This window comes from Oreochromis niloticus, linkage group LG10, assembly GCF_001858045.2.
Source record: "Oreochromis niloticus isolate F11D_XX linkage group LG10, O_niloticus_UMD_NMBU, whole genome shotgun sequence".
Lineage (NCBI taxonomy): Eukaryota > Metazoa > Chordata > Actinopteri > Cichliformes > Cichlidae > Oreochromis > Oreochromis niloticus.
In genome coordinates, this window is record NC_031975.2 from 13,789,593 (window position 1) to 13,808,982 (window position 19,390).

General features: G+C 39.4%; 1 protein-coding gene across 1 annotated transcript; it reads left to right on the plus strand.

Annotated features, from left to right (window-relative positions):
• Nucleotides 1-227: 227 nt before the first annotated feature.
• Nucleotides 228-18,402, plus strand: arhgap42a (Rho GTPase activating protein 42a). Its single transcript, XM_003446744.4, has 24 exons — nucleotides 228-412; nucleotides 2,988-3,083; nucleotides 3,178-3,239; nucleotides 6,139-6,210; nucleotides 8,487-8,588; nucleotides 8,681-8,791; nucleotides 9,362-9,466; nucleotides 10,037-10,166; nucleotides 10,289-10,389; nucleotides 11,060-11,169; nucleotides 11,258-11,336; nucleotides 11,471-11,510; nucleotides 11,616-11,678; nucleotides 11,763-11,837; nucleotides 11,925-12,009; nucleotides 12,088-12,146; nucleotides 12,299-12,404; nucleotides 12,504-12,663; nucleotides 12,752-12,902; nucleotides 14,712-15,407; nucleotides 15,541-15,694; nucleotides 16,072-16,143; nucleotides 16,247-16,326; nucleotides 17,285-18,402. Exons 1-24 carry the CDS (start codon nucleotides 259-261, stop codon nucleotides 17,371-17,373), a joined length of 2,952 nt encoding a protein of 983 aa, XP_003446792.1. The 5' UTR covers nucleotides 228-258; the 3' UTR covers nucleotides 17,374-18,402.
• Nucleotides 18,403-19,390: the final 988 nt, after the last annotated feature.

Consider the following 19,390-nt stretch of genomic DNA (forward strand, 5'->3'; position numbering starts at 1 on the left):
AGAAGGCTGGAGAGAAGCTGCATGGAGCTCGTTGTATAGCTTAGCCAAACCTTCTCTATCAGAGACTCTGTTGTGTTCTTGTGTCCGGAAGTTCTGCTGGGAAGAAAAGTAAGAAAGGCATGAAAAAGGGGAGCTGGGGGAAACTTCTGAGAAATTTGCTCGGAGCGCACTGAAACACCGTTTGGTGTCTCGCCGAGGGAGCAGAGAAGGCGTCGTGCTGTTGTTCTCTCGTAATTAGCGGCGTGTATTAATCTAGCGATGGGTCTGCCGACGCTGGAGTTCAGTGATTCTTTCCTGGACAGCCCGGATTTCAGAGAGCGGCTGCAGTGCCATGAAATAGAGTTGGAGCGAACCAACAGGTTCATAAAAGACCTCATCAAAGATGGAAACATGCTCATATCTGCCCTTAAAAGTAAGTACGCGCTGATTAATAGCTGATTCTTGGGGGCGAATTTGCTTTACAGTTTGCAGTGATTTCTGCAACCTGATCCAAAGGGAAATCCTCTTTGTATCAATCCAAACAGAACCACTGCAGGGACTTCAAACTTGAGTGTCTCTTTTTTCATTTGTGTGTGTAGTATGAGCAGTTTGGAAGCTAGTTACAGTGTTATGCACAGTGTAGGTCTGTCATATACACAGCAGCTATTGCACGAGTCTGTTTATCTTTTTCCGTTAATAATATTTGTTCACCTTAATTTGTTTATGTAGGTCACTTTTACAATATTGTAGTCTGCTGTTACATGCAGGTTTTAACTAGCAGAGAGCAGCAAACAGCTGACAACTGCCTTGAGGGCCCAAAACAGCAGGACCACCGCCTAACCTCCACCCACCAAGCTACTATTGGGTGTTACCTGGTTTCGGCTAGATTACTGAAAATATATAAAAAGACCATGTCCACATTAACTATATCAGTGATGTTTTTGATTTTTTTTTCTATAAACAGTGGGTATTTTTTTAAAAGTGGCAGAAGAATGTTTGTTTAGCTTGTTTTGCTTGGGTATTAGTACTAAACCTAAAGGCACTAAACTCTCAATTTGTTTAAAACAGAGGAAAACTGGAAATATTCACATTTTTGCAGATATGAATCTTATTATTATTACATTTGGGGTTTTTCCTAAATACATTTTTTTTAAACGCCAGCCCCAGAATACCTTGTATTTATCAAATGGTTGGAAATAACTGGAACATGCAAATGCTATGCAAAGCAAGTCTTAAAGAAGGTTGCTCAGTCTCATGGCATTCACCATCAAATAACCCTACATAGTATAGGTCAGCCCCCAAAGATCGCGTTAATGACTGTGTGTTTATTAATTTTGACACCTTCATTTGATAGTATAAAGGCACGTGGCTGGGTAACTGACTGTGTGCCATATTCTTGTCCTGATGACATCTTTCAAACAGCCTCCTTGTTGTTTGTAGTGTTTGATTAAGGTGGGGGGTGGGGTTTTTGGCTCACCTGTTGGCTGAGGTCATCACCTGCCGCTACCTGCTGTATACACACAAGGTCAAAACAAGGTAGAGGTTTGTCAGAAAACCTTACCTACTTCCGAACTGGATGAAGAAGAACATGAAGTCTAAAGAAGTTGAAGCTTCAACTTTATTATTTGATCACCACATTTCAGCTTGCAGCCTTCACCAGGGTGAAGCAATAATACCACAAGTGTTGCTGGAGTTTTAACCTCTGTATACAGAAAGCATGACCAGACTTCAAAAACAGTAAATATAGGACAAGAAGTATGCTTGTGTGGGACAATGTGGGACATATTACCAATGCTAAGAGTAGAGCAGTGAAAGAGAGATATATTTTATTTGAATGTTTGCCAAATCTCTTGCTAAGTAAATATGTGTACTTTTTTGCATTAGTTGTCTTACTCTCATGCATTCTCTCTCTCTTAAGAAAAAATCCCAGCAGCCTTTAAAACTGTTGTTAACTGTTCAGATGATGATTTCTCTGATAATAATCTAGGTTTTAGATCATCCATGAACTGGCACATCTCATTTTGAGCTGAAAAAAAAACCTCTTGAAAATCACCTACCACTAGTTTCACACAGTTATTAAGGGTTTTCGAGTCTTTATTGTAGTTGTATATTTTATTGTGTTTATACTTCACAAAAGTCTCCATTGTTTGTGTTATGTTAACTTCAGGAGAACATTGATGAAATGATGTCTTTTGTTGCAGCTTTTAAGTAAAAAGCCAAACTTTGGAAAAAATCTGTGCCTAACAGTGTTGAATTGTAAGATTGAGGAAACACGAGAGGGTCACCTTAAAGACACAAGACTGCTCTGTGACCACACAGATGTGAAATAACCTGAAAACCAGTCAAAAGAAAGTTAATTGTTAATTTGCACCAAACAACACTGTCATCAGAATAAGCACATTTTTCTGCATGAATGCAGTCTAGGACATGAACAGTCCTGGACACCAAATGGAGTGCAGGATGAAGCTGTTGTTTTGTTGTTTTCATACATTCAACCTGAACAAAGTTCCTACTGCTGATGTCCTTTGCAGTAATGTCATGTACACTGATAGAAATATAAATGACAGTTTAATGGTTTTATTACCAGTTTGCAATCGAGTGGTATGATTGAGATGTTTTCTCAGCGGCCGCCCTGCACACCAATCTCAGGGTGTGTTAATGACAGAATGCAGCCAAGTGTTTTGTGTGCCTTAGAGAATAAACTGTGGTATTAAACTCTATTATTGGAGTGTTGTTTGGACACGTAAACACACAGGAGATTGTTGCAGGGTGTGGCTCTTCATTTACATCACACTTGAAGAGTCTTGTAGGAAAATATATTAATGGTTTATTACAGGATGGAATAAGTGATTTTTCCCTGCAACCTGTACAACAAAGGGAGCATTTCAGGTGGCCGCTGATGGCAACTTGTGCAAAAAGCTAAACAGACTAAGTTAAAGATGTTACCCGTAATCCAGCTGTTAACCATGCTTTAGTTAACGTAATGAACTTCTACCTGTCTTCCTCAGGTCTTTCTCTTGCTGTACAGCGATTCTCACAGTCTCTGCAGGAGTTTCAGTTTGAATGCATTGGAGATGCAGAGACTGATGATGAGGTCAATATAGGTGAGACAGAAATGCCTCTTTTTACATGAGATTGCAAAATATTTAAGATATGCAACGCTTTTTACAGCAGCGGGATGTGTTATTTATTTTGCAGCCCAGTCTTTAAAGGAGTTCTCTCAGCTCTTAAGCACCATGGAAGAGGAGAGAAAACGTCTGGTAAGAAAATGTGTGTTTTTGTTTTTGAGTGTAGGTGTATAAAAATACAGACTTGGTAGGAGTTTAATACATTAATAACTAACTGTAGGATGTTTGTTCTTGTAGATATTTATACCTGTCATCTTTCTCTGACTGACTATGCTTATCTCTTAAAACATTTAACCAAACTGCTATCACCAAAGTCTAAACCCATCAGAAACGTGTTCGCACTCTATGTCTCCTGTTGAGCAGCAGAAAGCAGCAAGTGCATCCCATCTTTAAACACCTGTAATTATTTTTTATAGTAAGAATTTGAAAATACTGTAGCAGTGTGAAAGGGAAAAAATACCACTTGAATCTGAGGCTTTCTTTAGGTCTGCAGAACTTTATCACGAGAGACCTGAAACTAGCCTGTTTTAGTTCACTCTCAGTTCTCTCACAGTGTCATTTTGGCCTGAGCTGAAACCATCTCACTGTACATTACCTTAGTAACTACTATACACTGACCAACAAGGGAGTAAATATTAAAAAATAGGATCACCAGGAGGCTAGAAAGCAATTTCAAATGAATGCTAATGATCAACCCAATATGTGATTGTGTATGTGTTTACAACTTTTTCACCAGCACAGGTGGACAAAAAAAAACATGTTTATTCACCATTACTACATTATTATTAAGATTTAAGTCATTAGTTACTATGTACAGGATTTCTGTTTAAAAGCTGAACTCATTCTTAGCCACTGTCACTTCCTCGAGCTCCTACTTCAGTCCAGTTCCCACAAGTCTGATTCACACCTTTTTTTTCAGTGACTACGTTTTACCGACAGCACTTTGTGCACCATGGCAATTTGGGAAATGTCTTTGACTCAGAGACCCTCCATCAGTCAGAGGTCTTTGTTTCAGGGTGACTCGAGTCTGGCACAGTCTGTGTGAAGGCAAACCTGTGCGCATGTGCAATGTATGTGCATAGTATGCAACCTCATGTGTGTGTCTTTGTGGTTGTGAGCACGGTCTGGTTACAGAGGCACCATGTGGAACCTATTCTGCCAATTCCCCTGTGAGCGTGAGCACAGCCGCAGTGCCTGGGAAAGTCCATATAAGGGTCCTGTGTGTGTGTGTTTGACTGCTCATTTCCCTTTGTGAGTGTGTATGTGTGTGCACGCATTTCGACTGTATGCTTTTCCACTTAATGTGGCACTACTCCAACCCTTCTAACAACATCATTATTATCATTAATACATTTAAGGGAAATTCCAGCAAATGAGTTCCTCTGAAATACCTACCCGTCCAACCTGAAAAGACCATTATTGTGACCTGACAATGGACTTCAGTCTCTTAGATTTCACTTTCATCCAGCTGAATGTAATGCAATGAAAAAAAGAACAGAAAAAGAAACCAGATCTCTTTTGGGGTACTAGGGCAGCACGAAAGTCGAAGTGAAAGTGGAGTCATGATGTGGGAGCGGGGGTATATTTATAGTCTGATGCTTAAATCAACTGAGACAGAACAAAGCAAAATTTGACCGACATTTGCAATATATAGACTCCTGACTAAAGAGGGCAGACCTAATGTAAACACCAGAGTCCTCAGTTCTGATAACCCCTCTGTACCACAGCCTCTCAATCACAAGTTTCTCATACATACTGCAGCAACTCAACCAGCAGAAATGTTATTGCAGTTTTACTGTAATTTTTCTGATGAAACAGGCCAGTGTTGGCCAATTTTATGTGAAATACTTTGCGTCAGAGCTCTTTGGTTTGCAGTATTTCAATGACTACTGGCAAAAAAACAGTTTTATGTCTAGTGTTTTTAAATAGAGTCATGTGCAAAAGTCTTGAGCCACCCCTCATGTCTTTATCTTTTTCTAGGACAATAGGAATACATTTTATAAAGCCAAAAAAGGGCATTTCTGACAAACTTTAAAGTCAAAATTGGATATCACCACAGAGCACCTTTATTCTTCAACAAGGCCTGAACTCTCTTTGGCAAACTTTCTTTCTTCAAGTAGTCTTCAGGAACAATTCTACAGGCCTCTCGAAGGACAATCAGATTTTTTCTTTTTATCCTTTGGATGTTGGCTGCCTTTTGTTCCATTCTAATCTCACACTGTTGTTGTTGATGTTGAAGTCCAGGTTCAACATTATTCTGGGGTGGCCAATCCATGACTAATAGTGTTTCATTGTGTCTTTTCTATCCAGGTATGCAGTGTGTTAGGGATAATTGTCATTTTGCAAATGGTCAGATACAAAGACTGGATAGAAAATGTGTGAAAAAGGAGCCGATGTCAAAAGAAAAGCTTTAAAAGACCTTCAGAAAGTCTGGCTTTGTGGAAGCACAATACAAAGGAATATGAGATGGCTTGAGACTTTGGCAGAGTACTGTATGTGTCAAGCATGACGAAATCATAACTAAATGTTTGTGCTGGGTGTTACTGTGATGTTTGGACAGCTCTTCAAGGTGATGAAGCTTAAGCTTTGTTTTTTTTGTTATGTCAGCAGCAAGTAAAGTGTAGGCATTAAAAGGTGTTTGATTCTTCAGATCATTTGCTTTGCTCAAATATACATACCTTGCTACCTCTGTTCTGAATAATTTCCATTTAAATAGTTTACAATTGACAACACCAGATAAATAGAGTAAATCTAAACCAGAAACTTCCTTTTATACAACAATTTGGTGAAGTTATCGATAGATTGTCTTGTTAGCATATTGATTTGAAATATTTTGAATTAAATTTGCCTGTTTTTAAGGTAAAACTCTCAGAATAATAAAAGCCAAGTTTCTGCTGACCAGTTGACAAAAGCTATTTTGAGTGAGACGCTAAAGTACTCATGGGAGCTGTTGCTTTATTTATGTTGCTTGTCTCGATATTTACTGTTATGACACACTGAGCTGACTGCTGTTTCTTTTTTCCTCTCTTAGATCCAAAATGCTGATGATGTTTTGATCTCACCGCTTGAGAAGTTTCGGAAGGAACAGATTGGAGCTGTAAAGGTATACCTCCTCTTCTTATAGTTGAAGGGTCACTGCTGAGTAGATTATGAACATGGATGTTGCTTTCATTTGGTATGCAGCACTCTGGGTGGTGATCAGACAGATCGCTCTGCTTCTTTCTGGTCCCGCTCGGGTTGTTAGTCAGCGATCAGAGAATCCAATTTGTCGAGATAAATGATGGATCACAGTCCAGTGTCAGCAACAAGGTCATGGGAACGGACGCTGGGAGGGCAAGAAAAGGGGCACGTCACAGACAGAGGGATGGTTGAACTCAGACAGACAGTGTAAACACAAAATGAGTTTGGTGTCTGGTTTCAGCAGCTGTCTCAAGTTGTATAATCCAGTTTATCTATTTTTTGTTTCCCTCTTTTCTTTCTCAGTAAAAAATAAGGATGTAGATAGCAGCATCACGTGGTCGATTACTAATTCTGAAAATGAAATCAAAGCTCATTTCTTTGTATTACTGGAAGTAACTCCTCAGCCTGAAATGTTGCAGGTGTTTGCGTGAGAAGTGGTAGTAGTCACTTCTCAGAGAATAGAGATACACGTGTGGCATTGAGAGCTACAGCTGTTTTTGTAAAAGAGATGTTATCTTAACTATTTTTAGTGTGTCTCCAAAAAATGTGCTACTGAAACTCACAGTTCCAGCAGGATAAACCTCAAAACTTTAGTGACTGCCTAACTTTTATCTATCAAATAAAACAAATTACATAAGAAGTTAGGACGATGTGAGAAATGTAAGCAAAAAATGGAACGCAGTGATTTGCAGATATCACCAGTTAAAGCTGCTCAACAGCCCTATATTTTTTATTTCATGATGTCCAAATGTTTTCAGCTGTTGAAAGGTCTGGACTGCAAGACTTTTCTACTGTGAAGCCATACTGGTTGAGTAGTTGGCATTGTCTTGCTGAAATATCCAAGGCCTTCCCTGAAAAGACCATCTGGATGGGAACACAAGTTGCTGTAAAACCTGTAAAACCTTCAGCATTGACGGCCCCTTTCAAGATGTGTAAGCTGTTAATTTCACAGGCACTGACGCACCCCCAGAGATTCAAACTTTTGAACTGAGCACTGATAACAAACCAGATAAAGGTGTGTCTCCGCTTTAGTCTGACCACAGAACAGTTTTCTGCTTTGCCTCAGTCCATTTCAAATAAGTGTTAGCCCAGAGAAGAGTGGTGGTGTCAAGAGAAAAAGTTTAAATATAATTACAAAGGAATGATTGTTAAAAAAGGAGATGTGGGGGCCCACCCTTTGTGTACGGTTTGTCAGAAAGTCCTTAATCCATAGACAGGTGGAATATGGGACTCCTAGGGTTAACAGCTTGCTCACCAATCTGTGAGGAAGGATGGTGTTAAAGGCAGAGCTAAAGTCAATAAAGAGGAGGCGTGTGTAGCTCCCCTGGTGCTCCAGGTGCGACAGGGTAGCATGGAGAGATGTAGATGATGAGATATTCTAAAGCCTCGATTATACACGGACCACTGGAGACCCAACGACTGAGTAATCATTCCAGTTATACTTTTTTAAAGTGCAGTGCCTAGGCGCATACGTAGTTGGTGCATTGTAATTGAAATTCACAGACACCCAAGAAGATTTGCAGATGTGGAAAGTATAAAAACCCACTTAAGTCTTAACAATTTTAAATTGAGGAACTGAACAGACATTCTTTATTTACATTTTACAGCAAAAAGTCCCAAATTACATTTGAAATTACATTTTTTAAAAAACAATATTTTAATTACTTGCAAAAAACTAATTTTGCATTATTTTTATTTCCATTTTGTATGCTCTGTATTAGCTTTATGGCATTTCTGAATTCAGTCAAAAGCAGTGTATTTGTGCAGTACTTGTGCAGTGCATGTGCTTGCTTTTCATGCAGTGTCAGCGGGGATAGGCTCCAGCATCCTTCTGACGCCAATCTGGATATCCAGCAAACAGTCTAAACCTCAAAATGACCAAGATGATCTTCTTGTTAACTTTATACAATTAGACAATTACAATTAAAACTAATACAATTAAAATAGTAGTTCATGGTTTAAGTAAAACAATAAAATAAAATAAAAAGAATAAAATACTGTAACTTATGCTTGTTTTGTCACTGTCCACAGCACATCTGTTATGTGTTATGTTAAGACTTTCGGCCCTACTAACAGAGATGTAAAAGTCCATGTGTGACACATTTGTGTTACCTAAAATATAAACTGAATGCATTTTATTGGCAGATTTAAATTTAATTATTTATTTATTTAAGTCTGTGGATCTCTCACTCTTTTCAGGAGGAAAAGAAGCAATTTGACAAAGAAACAGAACGGTACTACTCTGTCCTGGAGAAACACCTCAGTCTGTCTTCCAAGAAGAAGGAGTCCCAGCTGCATGAGGTAAACCCCTACATAAGTTGTTACATATAAATAAAGAGTGAACATTAAATACACTAAACACTGTATGGGTGTTTCTGCTGTATCTGTTGCAGGCTGACTCACAGATGAGTAAAGACAGGCAGATTTTTTATGACGCATCTCTCCAGTATGTCTTCAAGATCCAAGAAGTGCAGGAGAGAAAGAAGTTTGAATTTGTAGAGCCGGTGAGTTCACATAACACAAGTGCCATACAAATTTCACTTTTCGTAACACGAAACACGATGAAATCATTATCAGGTATTTGCTTCCTGTGTCGAGTTGCCAGTTCACACTTTACTTTTTGCTCTGATCACCAGAGGGAAAACCTAGTCACCAGTGCGACATCGCAGGAAAATATTAAGTGAAGAGTCTCTTCTGTGCCATAAACATCAAGTTATAAAATTTCAACTTTAAAATAAAAAGAAAGCCATGTTCTGAAAAGTACACATTACACGGAGTGTTTGTCCAGTGATAAACATGTTTTAATGATACATATCAGTAAAGCCCACTTCCTGTTGCTGTAACAGCACTTCCTGCACTGAGATTTTTCTGGTGGGGAGAAAGGGAAACTCTTTGTTGTAAAGTAAACAAGGGCAGCAAACCAAACAACAGACAGAGATAGAGAGGTTTTCTCCAGCTGAGGTTATTTTGGATTGATTGAGCTGATGACTGACAATCATTCTTTTGTAATCCTCTCATTATACTCTTCGCTCCCAAGCCCCCAGCTAACATTTTCCTGTGCCTCTGTTCTCCAGCTTTTAGCCTTCCTTCAGGGGTTGTTTACATTTTACCATGAGGGATACGAGTTGGCCTCTGAGTTTGAACCCTATAAGCAGCAGCTTCAGTTTAATCTGCAAAATGTAAGTGATTGTTGACTCCATATGTTTTGGATAACATCTGGAACCATTAATGCTTACTTGTTTATAGTTTTTTTTGTCTGATTTACCTACATCGTAGGCATCAATTAAAAATATCTTACAGACAAAGTTTAGATCCATCTGGCACTATATTACTATTATGAAAGTGAAAGTGATCTAAATAGGCTCTCTTTAATCAATTATTTCCAGACTGCAAAAAAGTACTGGGCCCCATAAACTTTTTTAGACTTTTAAGTTTCTTTGTAAGGTCTTTTAAATTATATTTACTGTTATACTGTTACTTCTCTATCAGGTGAAACCCTGTGTGTCTTTTTTATTGTTTAAACCTGGATTTTTTTTTTTAATGCAAATGAAAAATCAGTCCACTGCTTTGAATAATATATAAGAGAAAATGAGCTCAGATTAACAAAGAAACTCTTGTAGTCATGTAGACTAGATGAAGAAACCATTTCCTGACTACATTGTTTAAAGATTTGTATATTTCATGACCATCAAGCAAACCTCGTTCTGTTGTGGTTTCCTGGACAAATTATGCATGTGTTTGTTGTTAAGGCTCGCAATAACTTTGAAAGTACACGTGCCGAGGTTGAGAGATTGATGAAGAGGATCAGATCTGCAGAAGAGGACTTCAAAGCGCCCAGCTGCTTTACCATGGAGGGATATCTGTATATACAGGAGAAACGTGAGACACACAACACTCATACTTTCTCCTCTCCCTTATTCTTAGAAGATCCCAGACTCACATTCAAACTGAAAACATTCAAGTTCAGCTCCATGAAAATGTGTGTTCTATCTATTATGTAGGTCCACTGGGAAGTGTGTGGACCAGATACTACTGTACTTATGAAAGGAGCTCCAAGATGTTCACCATGAGCAACACAGAGATCAGACCAGCCAGCAGACAGGTGAGGAAACCCACACCGTGTTTTTACACGTTTTAGCCCATTTACTACCAAAAATGGTCATCAGACGCTTCTGCACTGGGCTCACTTTCAAATTCTGAAAGTACTTCGGAGTTTTCTGTGATTTCTGACAGCTCAGCTCTGTCATATAAGGTTTAGGCATCACAGCTCTTTACTTGAATGTCCACCAGCACTGCTTTGAAAACATCCTTCCTCCTGCACACGCCAAGATAAGATATACTTTATTTATCCCAAAAGTTAGGAAATGCCTTTGTTACAACAGACAAAAATTAAAAATAAACATGTACGTACTAAAATAGCTTAAATAAGATGAATAAATACAGTAAGTCTGCCAAAAAAGGAATGTTAAAAAATTAATGGAGCCAAATAATTAAAACCAAATAAAAAAAGAGAAGGGAACTCAATAATTTGAAATCTATGTAATAAAATTAAAATAATTTGTTACGAAAACATTTACGAAAACATGAAGCTGTGGAAGCTACTTATTTGTAGTATTTTGGCAAAGACTGAAAAGTAGGACTTGCAAAAGCAGAAATATGGTCCTAAAAGGATTGAGAAGTAATATTTATTAATTATACCAAAAGCTCAAACTTTGTCAGATGCATTATTAGGCTATAATAGCACATAATGAAGCACCTTTCCCTGTTAACAGAACGGCGTGGTGCACAATACACCAGAGATGTTTAGGCTGCGCTCGTGTGTCCGAAGGAAGACCGATTCAATAGACAAACGCTTCTGCTTCGACATCGAGGTGGTGGAGAGGTGAGATGAAAAGAAAACCAAGAGATTATTTGTGAACTGAATAAACAGAGATTTTATCTTAGCTAAAATAACCTCCCTTTCACTGCAGACACGGTGTGATCACCCTGCAGGCGCTCTCAGAGGCCAACAGACGGCTGTGGATGGAGGCAATGGATGGGAAGGAACCTGTATGAAAATATCCACTATTAATAACTTACCAATTGGGGAGGGGGGGGGGATGCAGGGATAGCTCACCCAGATATGTTATTATACCCATATTCTTGCTCTCGCACTAAATAACCTTTTATCCTTCTTTGTTCAGATATACACTCTGCCGTCATTGCTCAGTAAAAAAGAAGAGAGTAAGTGCTGAAAAGCTTTGTATTCAATTCTGTTTATTACCATCTTACAGGATGTGTGTCGCAGTGCCTCAGAGATTTACTTGATCTTGTGTTTGTGATTTACAGCATTTCTAAATGAGGCAGGCTTCAAATTTGTTAAGAAGTGTATCGAGCTGGTTGAAGCGAGAGGTATTCCTCATCCTTAAAATGTTCATATGGGAAAAATTGAATTCTTTGGAGAGCTTATTGTGACATATATGTTAAAACCTGCAGGCATTACAACTCTTGGACTTTACAGGACAGGAGGAGTGAATTCTAAGGTTCAGCGGTTGATGACGAGTGTGTTTGGTGAGATACGCCTTGTTATTCTGTGTTAGGGAAGATTTATTCCACTACAAAGATTATCAGGTATATTTAAAAGTCTGTTATTCACAGCTTCTACAGCTGCCTCTGACATGCAGCTGGAGGCAGATGCCTGGGACACCAAGACCATAACTAGTGGCCTCAAGGATTACTTCAGGTAGCAAAAAAATCCTTTTTATTAGTAATGCACCTCATGAATTATGCATTTCTCATTTCTATCATTCTGTGTGTGCAGGTGCCTGGCAGAACCACTGCTGACTTACAGGCTGCATAAAGACTTCATCAGGGCTGCAAGTAAAATCTTACCGCCTCTTTAAATTACAGAGTACAGCCTGACAGACAATATTTTAGAAGTATTTAGATTGAAACTTTCACTTCACGTATTGTATGTGATGTAAACAGAAGCAAATCACATCCCTCTCTGTGTACCCTGTGCTTGTTTAAAGGGTATGATGAGCTGAACCACAGAGTGAGAGCCATTCATGCTCTTGTACACAAGTTACCAGAAAAAAACAGAACAATGTTGGACCTCTTAACCAACCATCTCCTCAAGTATGCGCATTTTGATTTCATACTGCTTTGTTTGGTACTTTTTCTGTTTGTTTGCCATAAATAAAAAAGCCCACTGTTTGTGTGTCTGTGTGTGTGCAGGGTGTCCTCTCACAGTGACGAAAATATGATGACTGTGTCCAACCTGGGAATGATTTTCGGTCCCACTTTGATGAGGTCCCAGGAGGAGACAGTGGCTGCTATGATGAACATTAAGTTTCAGAACATTGTGGTGGAGATTATTATTGAAAACCATGACAAGGTGCGTTTACAGAGACGTACACCAACGCTTTAATGCACACACACACACAAACACACACACTTAATGTAAGTGTATACTCTGCGCTTAGATCTTTGGTGAGGCCCCAGACCTGTCAGTGCCGTTGCCTCAGGCTCCATCCTCTCGGTCAACTCCCCGCAGAAGCAAGGCCATCTGTCTGTCATCTGGAAAGAGACGAGCCCGCCTTTACCCGCCTGCTCTCTGCCTGGCAGACAATGACAGTGAGTCTCAGTATCTAAACACATGTAGTCAAACATTTTGCTCAAATACAATTGAGAGCAACTACATTTCCATTTTCTGCTGCTTTGTACCGCTTCATTTACTGTATCTGAAAGCTATAGCTCCTAGTTAATCTTCAGAATAAGAAGATGATAGAAGAATGCATCTCATTGTTAAGGATCCAACCAGCTGTTTGCAGTCTTTGCAAATTATTTTGTTTTTAAAAGACCATATCTGTGAGTTGACACCCGTTCTCCTAAAAACTGCATCTCATTAAGGCAAAAATATCTCCACAGAATTAAATTTAACCTTTAAAGTCCAAACAATGAAATAATTGCCAAAAAATTGTGCTTTTTTTAAACAAAAAAGGAGTGTTTATTTAAACTTCTGATGAAATAAAAACGAACAGTAAATATTAATTGCATGTATGAGTTTTAGTTTGTGTCATATTTGCAGTTTATTTCTTAAAATGTACAGTGCAATCTATTGCTCTTTTTCAGGGGTGGGGGAGTTAAGATTAAGATTATTATAAGAGTATTATTAGATAATAGAAATGAAAATGGTCAAAACTGTAGATGAATTCTGGTAATCATCTTAAGGTGTGAACAGAGTCACAAGGTACATTTTCTTGCTGTATTTGGCTGCTCGTGGTGTTGTCAGCATCGGCTCTAGTAAACTGTAACCACACTTTTTAATATTTAATCCTCTCTGACATCCACACAGCTGTGAGCGAGAGCTGCACTCTGCCCTCAGACACAGGATCAGAGAGACAGACTGGCAACAGTGACAAAGCGTCATAGAGGAATTTTTTAACACATTATTTAGTGAGCTGGACAACACACATACAGCACAGTGATATAATCTTGTGCATTCCTATTGCTATTGGAGTCTTTATTTAAAATGGTGTTTTCCAGTATTGGCACTTCTGTTTAAATAGAGCATCTCAGTAAAAGAATTTTTTTACCCCTAAAGAAACTTAAAAGAAGCCAAGGAAGTGAAGACAGGAAGTGTATTCTTAAAAGACAGAGAAAGAGACAAAGCAACATTTCCCATGTGGAAAAGATATATATAAATCTTATAAAGTTTGTATCTGTCTTGTGTGAAACTTGTATGAAAAGCATACAAGAGTGAAAACAGATATAAGATCCCTTAAAAATTATATAAATGAAACTTGTATGTTTTGGATACTTACTAAAACAATATATCAAAGTAATGAGAAAGTGGCCACTTTCATGAGTAAATCATATAAGCCTTATATGATTCACTATATGAAGTAGGCCACATCTTATGCAAGTCTTTTATAAGTTTTTACTATTTCTTTTCCATATGGGTTACTTTGGGGCCACTGAGTTATTTCAAACTAAGTTCAATGATTTTGTAACATCTGTCACACTTTGCTTTGAAATCTTACCAATAGCGTGTCTGTGATTCAGTAGGAAAACACAGCTCATACTTTAATGAGCAGGCTTCAGCTCATTTTCCTAGAGCTGTATTTTTTTTTCATTTTTGTAATTGATGAGTGGATGATCATCAGTTTCCCCTCACTTTAAATTGTAAACCACTTAATATCTCATTTAAAAAGTGCTATATGAATAACATAAATACACACATTATTAATTTGTGGCTGATGTCGGAAACATTTTGAGCGTTCTTACTGGTAAATCTGGTATTAAAGCATGAACCAAGAATTTTTTTTCAAAGAGTCATAGCTGCATTACTAGAATAGGTCAGTGAGATAGTGAGATAACAGGCTAATGCATTAACATTGGGAAAGTCTTATTTGAAGGGTTTGTTTCCATTTCTCCCTGTAGGTGATACATTTAGTAGCAGCTCCAGCACGACTCCGATGGGAAGCCAGGAGTCTCTGTCCTCACACTCCTCTGAAAAGAACGGATTGTCTCAAACCTCGCCTCCGTCCTCTCCTGCTGCTGAGCCCAGCTCACCCTCGTCAAAACAATCCTCTCCTCCTGCAGCTTCCTCTTGCTCACTGCCACAAAACGGGAAAGGTCAGAAACCCCCGACAGACAGTGCCTCCTCCCCCCACCTCCTGCCTTCTGCATCCTGGACATCCACTCAGCTCACTCCAACTCAGCAGACGTCCTCTGTCTCCTCCTCCACATCTTCTTTACTTTCTGCTGTGGAGAAGTCTATCAAAAGGAACTCAGTTGAGTCCTTGGCTTCAGGGAAAGAGTCAGGATCTCCCTCCAGAGCCTCCACGTCCACCTCCTCCGCCCAGAACTCGTCAGTAGAGCGCGCCTCCTCGCTTAGGGAGGCTGGACCAGTTCAGAGGGTGGCGTCTGTCTCCTCTCTGAAAAGCACCCATTCGGTGGAAGGAAGAAATGCACCCAGTGCCACTGTCACAGACACCAAAGTGTCCGATTCTACCTCTCCTCGGCAGCTTAGAACTGCTTACAGAACTGCCTCCTCCTCATCGTCCTCCTCCTCTTCACTGTTTCCTTACCGGCTTTCCACGTCTTCCTCTCTCACCTCCCTACACATCTCTGAGGGTGCGTAAGTCTGTTCACCTGCTCTTGTCAGCTGAACCTTTTGCAGAAATGCAAAGTCGAAACTGTAGTTTAAACATAAACTATAAATACGTGTCCCTTGTTTGCTTCTGATTTCTTGTGTGGCTTGTCGCAGATTACAAAAGCTGTCACGGATCGGTACAGAGTCTCATGTCGCTGGACCCACAGGAGGCTACGCACATGCGTAAAAGTTCACGCATCCGCTGTGGCTCCGATCTGACCTCGAAACACTCTGTGTCCAGCAATGGTTATCAGAGACCTGGATCACTGTGAGTGCCTGTAAAATGATTTTATATCAAGGTGGTCTAACCGCACAGTTTTACCTTTGAACCAAAATCTCAGGAGAAAATCAGACCGCATGGCTGACTGAAGAAACAGCTGCTTGCTTAAGGATTATTGCTGTGGATTGTGCTTGTTGGCTTTAAATTAAAGTTTCTTAGAGTATTTTTTTTCTTGTCTGGGCTGAGGACCAGCCTGAATCATTTATTAAAATTATTAAAATAACAGTTTAGCTGCTTGTTATTAGATGGTGCTCTCAACCCAGACCTGGTCAGTTATTGACCCTCAATTAAAGATGGAAATGATCTCAGGAAATGTTTTTCAAGTTACGTACCGCAGATGATAGTTTTGTGTTTGTGTGTGACAGATTATCAGCGAGATTGCCGCAGCGCGAAAGTTCGATATTCTCCTCAGCATTAGACGTGTGTTCCAATGGAAGGTATATTAACTTTGAGGTTTCTCTACTTTTTAAGCTGCCACATCTTTGCACACAAAAACTCCCCTTTACTGACTTTGTCTTTAAATTCTTTTTGTTTTCTTAGGGACGCTAAAGCTCTTTACTCCTGTGAAGCAGAACACAGCCATGAACTCAGTTTTCCACAGGGGGCGCTGTTCTCAAATGGTAAGATTAAATCCCCTGAGAGAGCACTGGCTCTGTTTACTACTAGTATAACAATGATATCGGTACCTGGATAACATCTGGCATCTGCTCCACGGGCCAGCTGGTATCGAGATGTTTTTGTGTTTTCTCGAGTGTGCATACACTGTGATGTCATTTCATGCAACAAATCAGTTAGGCGAGACTGGGTAAGGCCTAGTTTAAGGTTAATTTATGTGTCTCTCCACCTACACATAGAGAAGGATTATGGGAATCCAACCAACAGGTTGATGGGGCTGTGTTTAGGTCGAATGCTAAGCAGTTAAGTTTGACAGGTAAAAGAAGAGTGGTTGAAAGACTTGCACGTTATTTAAAAAAGCCTGAACAACATTAGCCTCAAGCTTCTTTATACTGCCATCAAATGGCAGCAGGCAACTTTAACATGTACAGCTACAAAGCTCTGCATAGCAGCTAGGAACACTGACTTATTACTAAACTTGCCTCTTAAAGGCTCCGCTCCTGTTCCTGTGAGCTAACATCACATCTTCTACCTGTAGCTTCTGTTGGACTTGTTTGTTTGTTCTTGCTTATCTCTACACAGACTGCATCTCAGTATCAGGTGTTCAGGGGTGTTTTAAGCTGTGTTTTGTTCATTCATAAAACTAGATCAGACAATTGACCTACATTACAGAATTGTAGCTCATTGAACGTTAATTACATATCTTTGCTGTTTTGTGAGTATTAAAAAGCATTACTCATTGTTCATTGTTGAAAAGTTCATTAGAAACGTCATGATCTGGACAAAAATTTAACATGAGGGTCACTGGATCTGAGTAACATAACAGCAGTTCTTCAGCTTGAGTTGTAGGTTGTAGAGAGCAAGGTTATGGGTGTCTGTGTAAGTCATCATATGAAATGTGAGTGGTTTACGAGGGTCTTTGTCTCGACTTGCTGAGTTTAACTGAGTTGTTTGTGTCTGCAGTGTGCCCGTCTGTGGAACCAGGATGGCTTCAGGCAACATACAACGGCAGAACAGGCCTCGTACCGGAAAACTACATCACATACATGTGATGTTCCTGATCATGTCACCACATCACTGAAACATGGATTTTACTTGGACTTTACTGATCTCCAGTGCATAAAGTTCTGCTTTGTGCTGCTGATTAAAGATATAATATATTTATCATGTAACTGTGACTCTTATCACTGACTACTGTGGCAGGATATGAACAATATGTATACTGTTTGTAGCCATGTTATGCTTTATTAACCATCTTATCATACAGTAGATGGTAATATTTGACTTGTCTGATCGTTTCTCCTAATCACCGTTATCAGCTCCTTTTTTGAGGATGCCACCTTTAGATTAAATGTGTCAAATAGGTACATGGAAACAGTGTTTTTCTATCAGTTTTGGTAATTTATATGTTTAATTAAAACTATATTAAGATTAGAAATGAAGTGTTCACACCGCTGTGCCTTAAAACTGTATGAACTGCTGGTCTGAATCCTGCCAAAACATCTTTTTTCCTGCTGGCTCTGTCAGTTTGCTGTTTTATTAAATACTTTTGCTAAAAAATCAGGTTGTATCTGTAGATTGAGGTTAGACTTATTATTACAATGCACGTTTCTTATTTTGCATTTTCAGTTTACCAGGTTTAGATTATGTACTACTTTTAATAACTATTGTCTTGATAGCTTTAAGTATATTTTTAATAAATGTGTAGGAAATAAGAAATGTAAATTATATCGACACAAAAGGAAACTTGTGTATCTGCAACACTGTGCAAAAGTCTTGAGCCATCCTTCAGTTCTTTATATTTTACTGGGAAAAATAGGAATAGGTTCGATGAGATGTGTGCAAACTTACATGGAAATATAGAGTCATAGGCAAAAGCAGAGTTTGTACAGTTCTAATAAGCTTGAAAGTTAATATTTGGTACGGCCACCTTTATTCTTCAACATAGCCTGACCTCTTGTAGTCTTCAGGAATAGAAGACTGCTTAAACATCCAAAGGTTGTCTTTGGATGTTGCTGCCTTTTGTTCCATTCTCTGTTAAGATGATCCCACACTGGTTCAATAATGCACCATCACTGATAGTCTTCCATTGTGTGTGTTTTTATTCAAGCATGATTTTTCTGCATTTCTAGTGTGTTTGTCATGTCATTCTAATCTAGTCAGATGCTTTCCAGATGGTACTGCATTGTGGATCAAATGATGATGATGACCTTTCTGTCAGTCAGCACGGTGGCACGGTGGTTAGCACTGTTGCCGCACAGCAAGAAGGTCCTGAGTTCAATTCCACCATCAGGCCGGGGTCTTTCTGTGTGGAGTTTGCATGTTCTCCCCGTGTTTGCGTGGGTTCCCTCCGGGTACTCCGGCTTCCTCCCACCGTTCAAAGACATGCAGCTTGTGGGGATAGGTTAATTGGATAATCCAAATTGTCACTAGGTGTGAATGTGAATGGTTGTCTGTCCTTGTGTGTTAGCCCTGCGACAGACTGGCGACCTGTCCAGGGTGTACCCCGCCTCTCGCCCTATGACAGCTGGGATAGGCTCCAGCGCCCCCTGCGACCCTGAAAAGGATAAGCGGAAGCGACTGGATGGATGGATGGACCTTTCTGTGTTCATGTTTCAGTCAGTGCTGACAAGATCTCGAACACCTATGGCTCAAATACAATCAGAAACCATGACAGAGTATCAACCATGTGCAACAGATGGCTGTAGACACTCACTGTTGTACCCCTCTCCTGATATCCTCAAACAGCCTTTTCTCCCCCGTTTCCCTTCCTTAAGAATGGCTTCTTGACAGCCACCCTTACACTGACACCATTTTCTTCTACTTCATTGAACAGTAATAGATTGACTGAAAGGCCAGCTGCATCTCTCAGGTCTTTGCTGATTTTTTTTCATTTGTGCTGTAGATAATTTTATAGATCTGCCACTTCTTCTTTTGACCCTCACCTGTCCAGTTTCCTGCCCATTGGAGATTTTGAGGATATACTGCACACCACGCCACAATATCCCAGTTTTTTTGACCAATATATCTTTTACTAATCACATTGTTGGTACAAAAGTACCATTTCAT

Excerpts from the sequence above, each read along its gene's own strand:
- arhgap42a (XM_003446744.4), top strand. The coding sequence starts at position 259 with ATGGGTCTGCCGACGCTGGAGTTCAGTGATTCTTTCCTGGACAGCCCG. Across the intron at positions 12,010-12,087 it reads GGCCTCAAGGATTACTTCAG|GTGCCTGGCAGAACCACTGC; the intron begins GTAGCAAAAAAA and ends CTGTGTGTGCAG. Across the intron at positions 12,405-12,503 it reads TTAACCAACCATCTCCTCAA|GGTGTCCTCTCACAGTGACG; the intron begins GTATGCGCATTT and ends GTGTGTGTGCAG.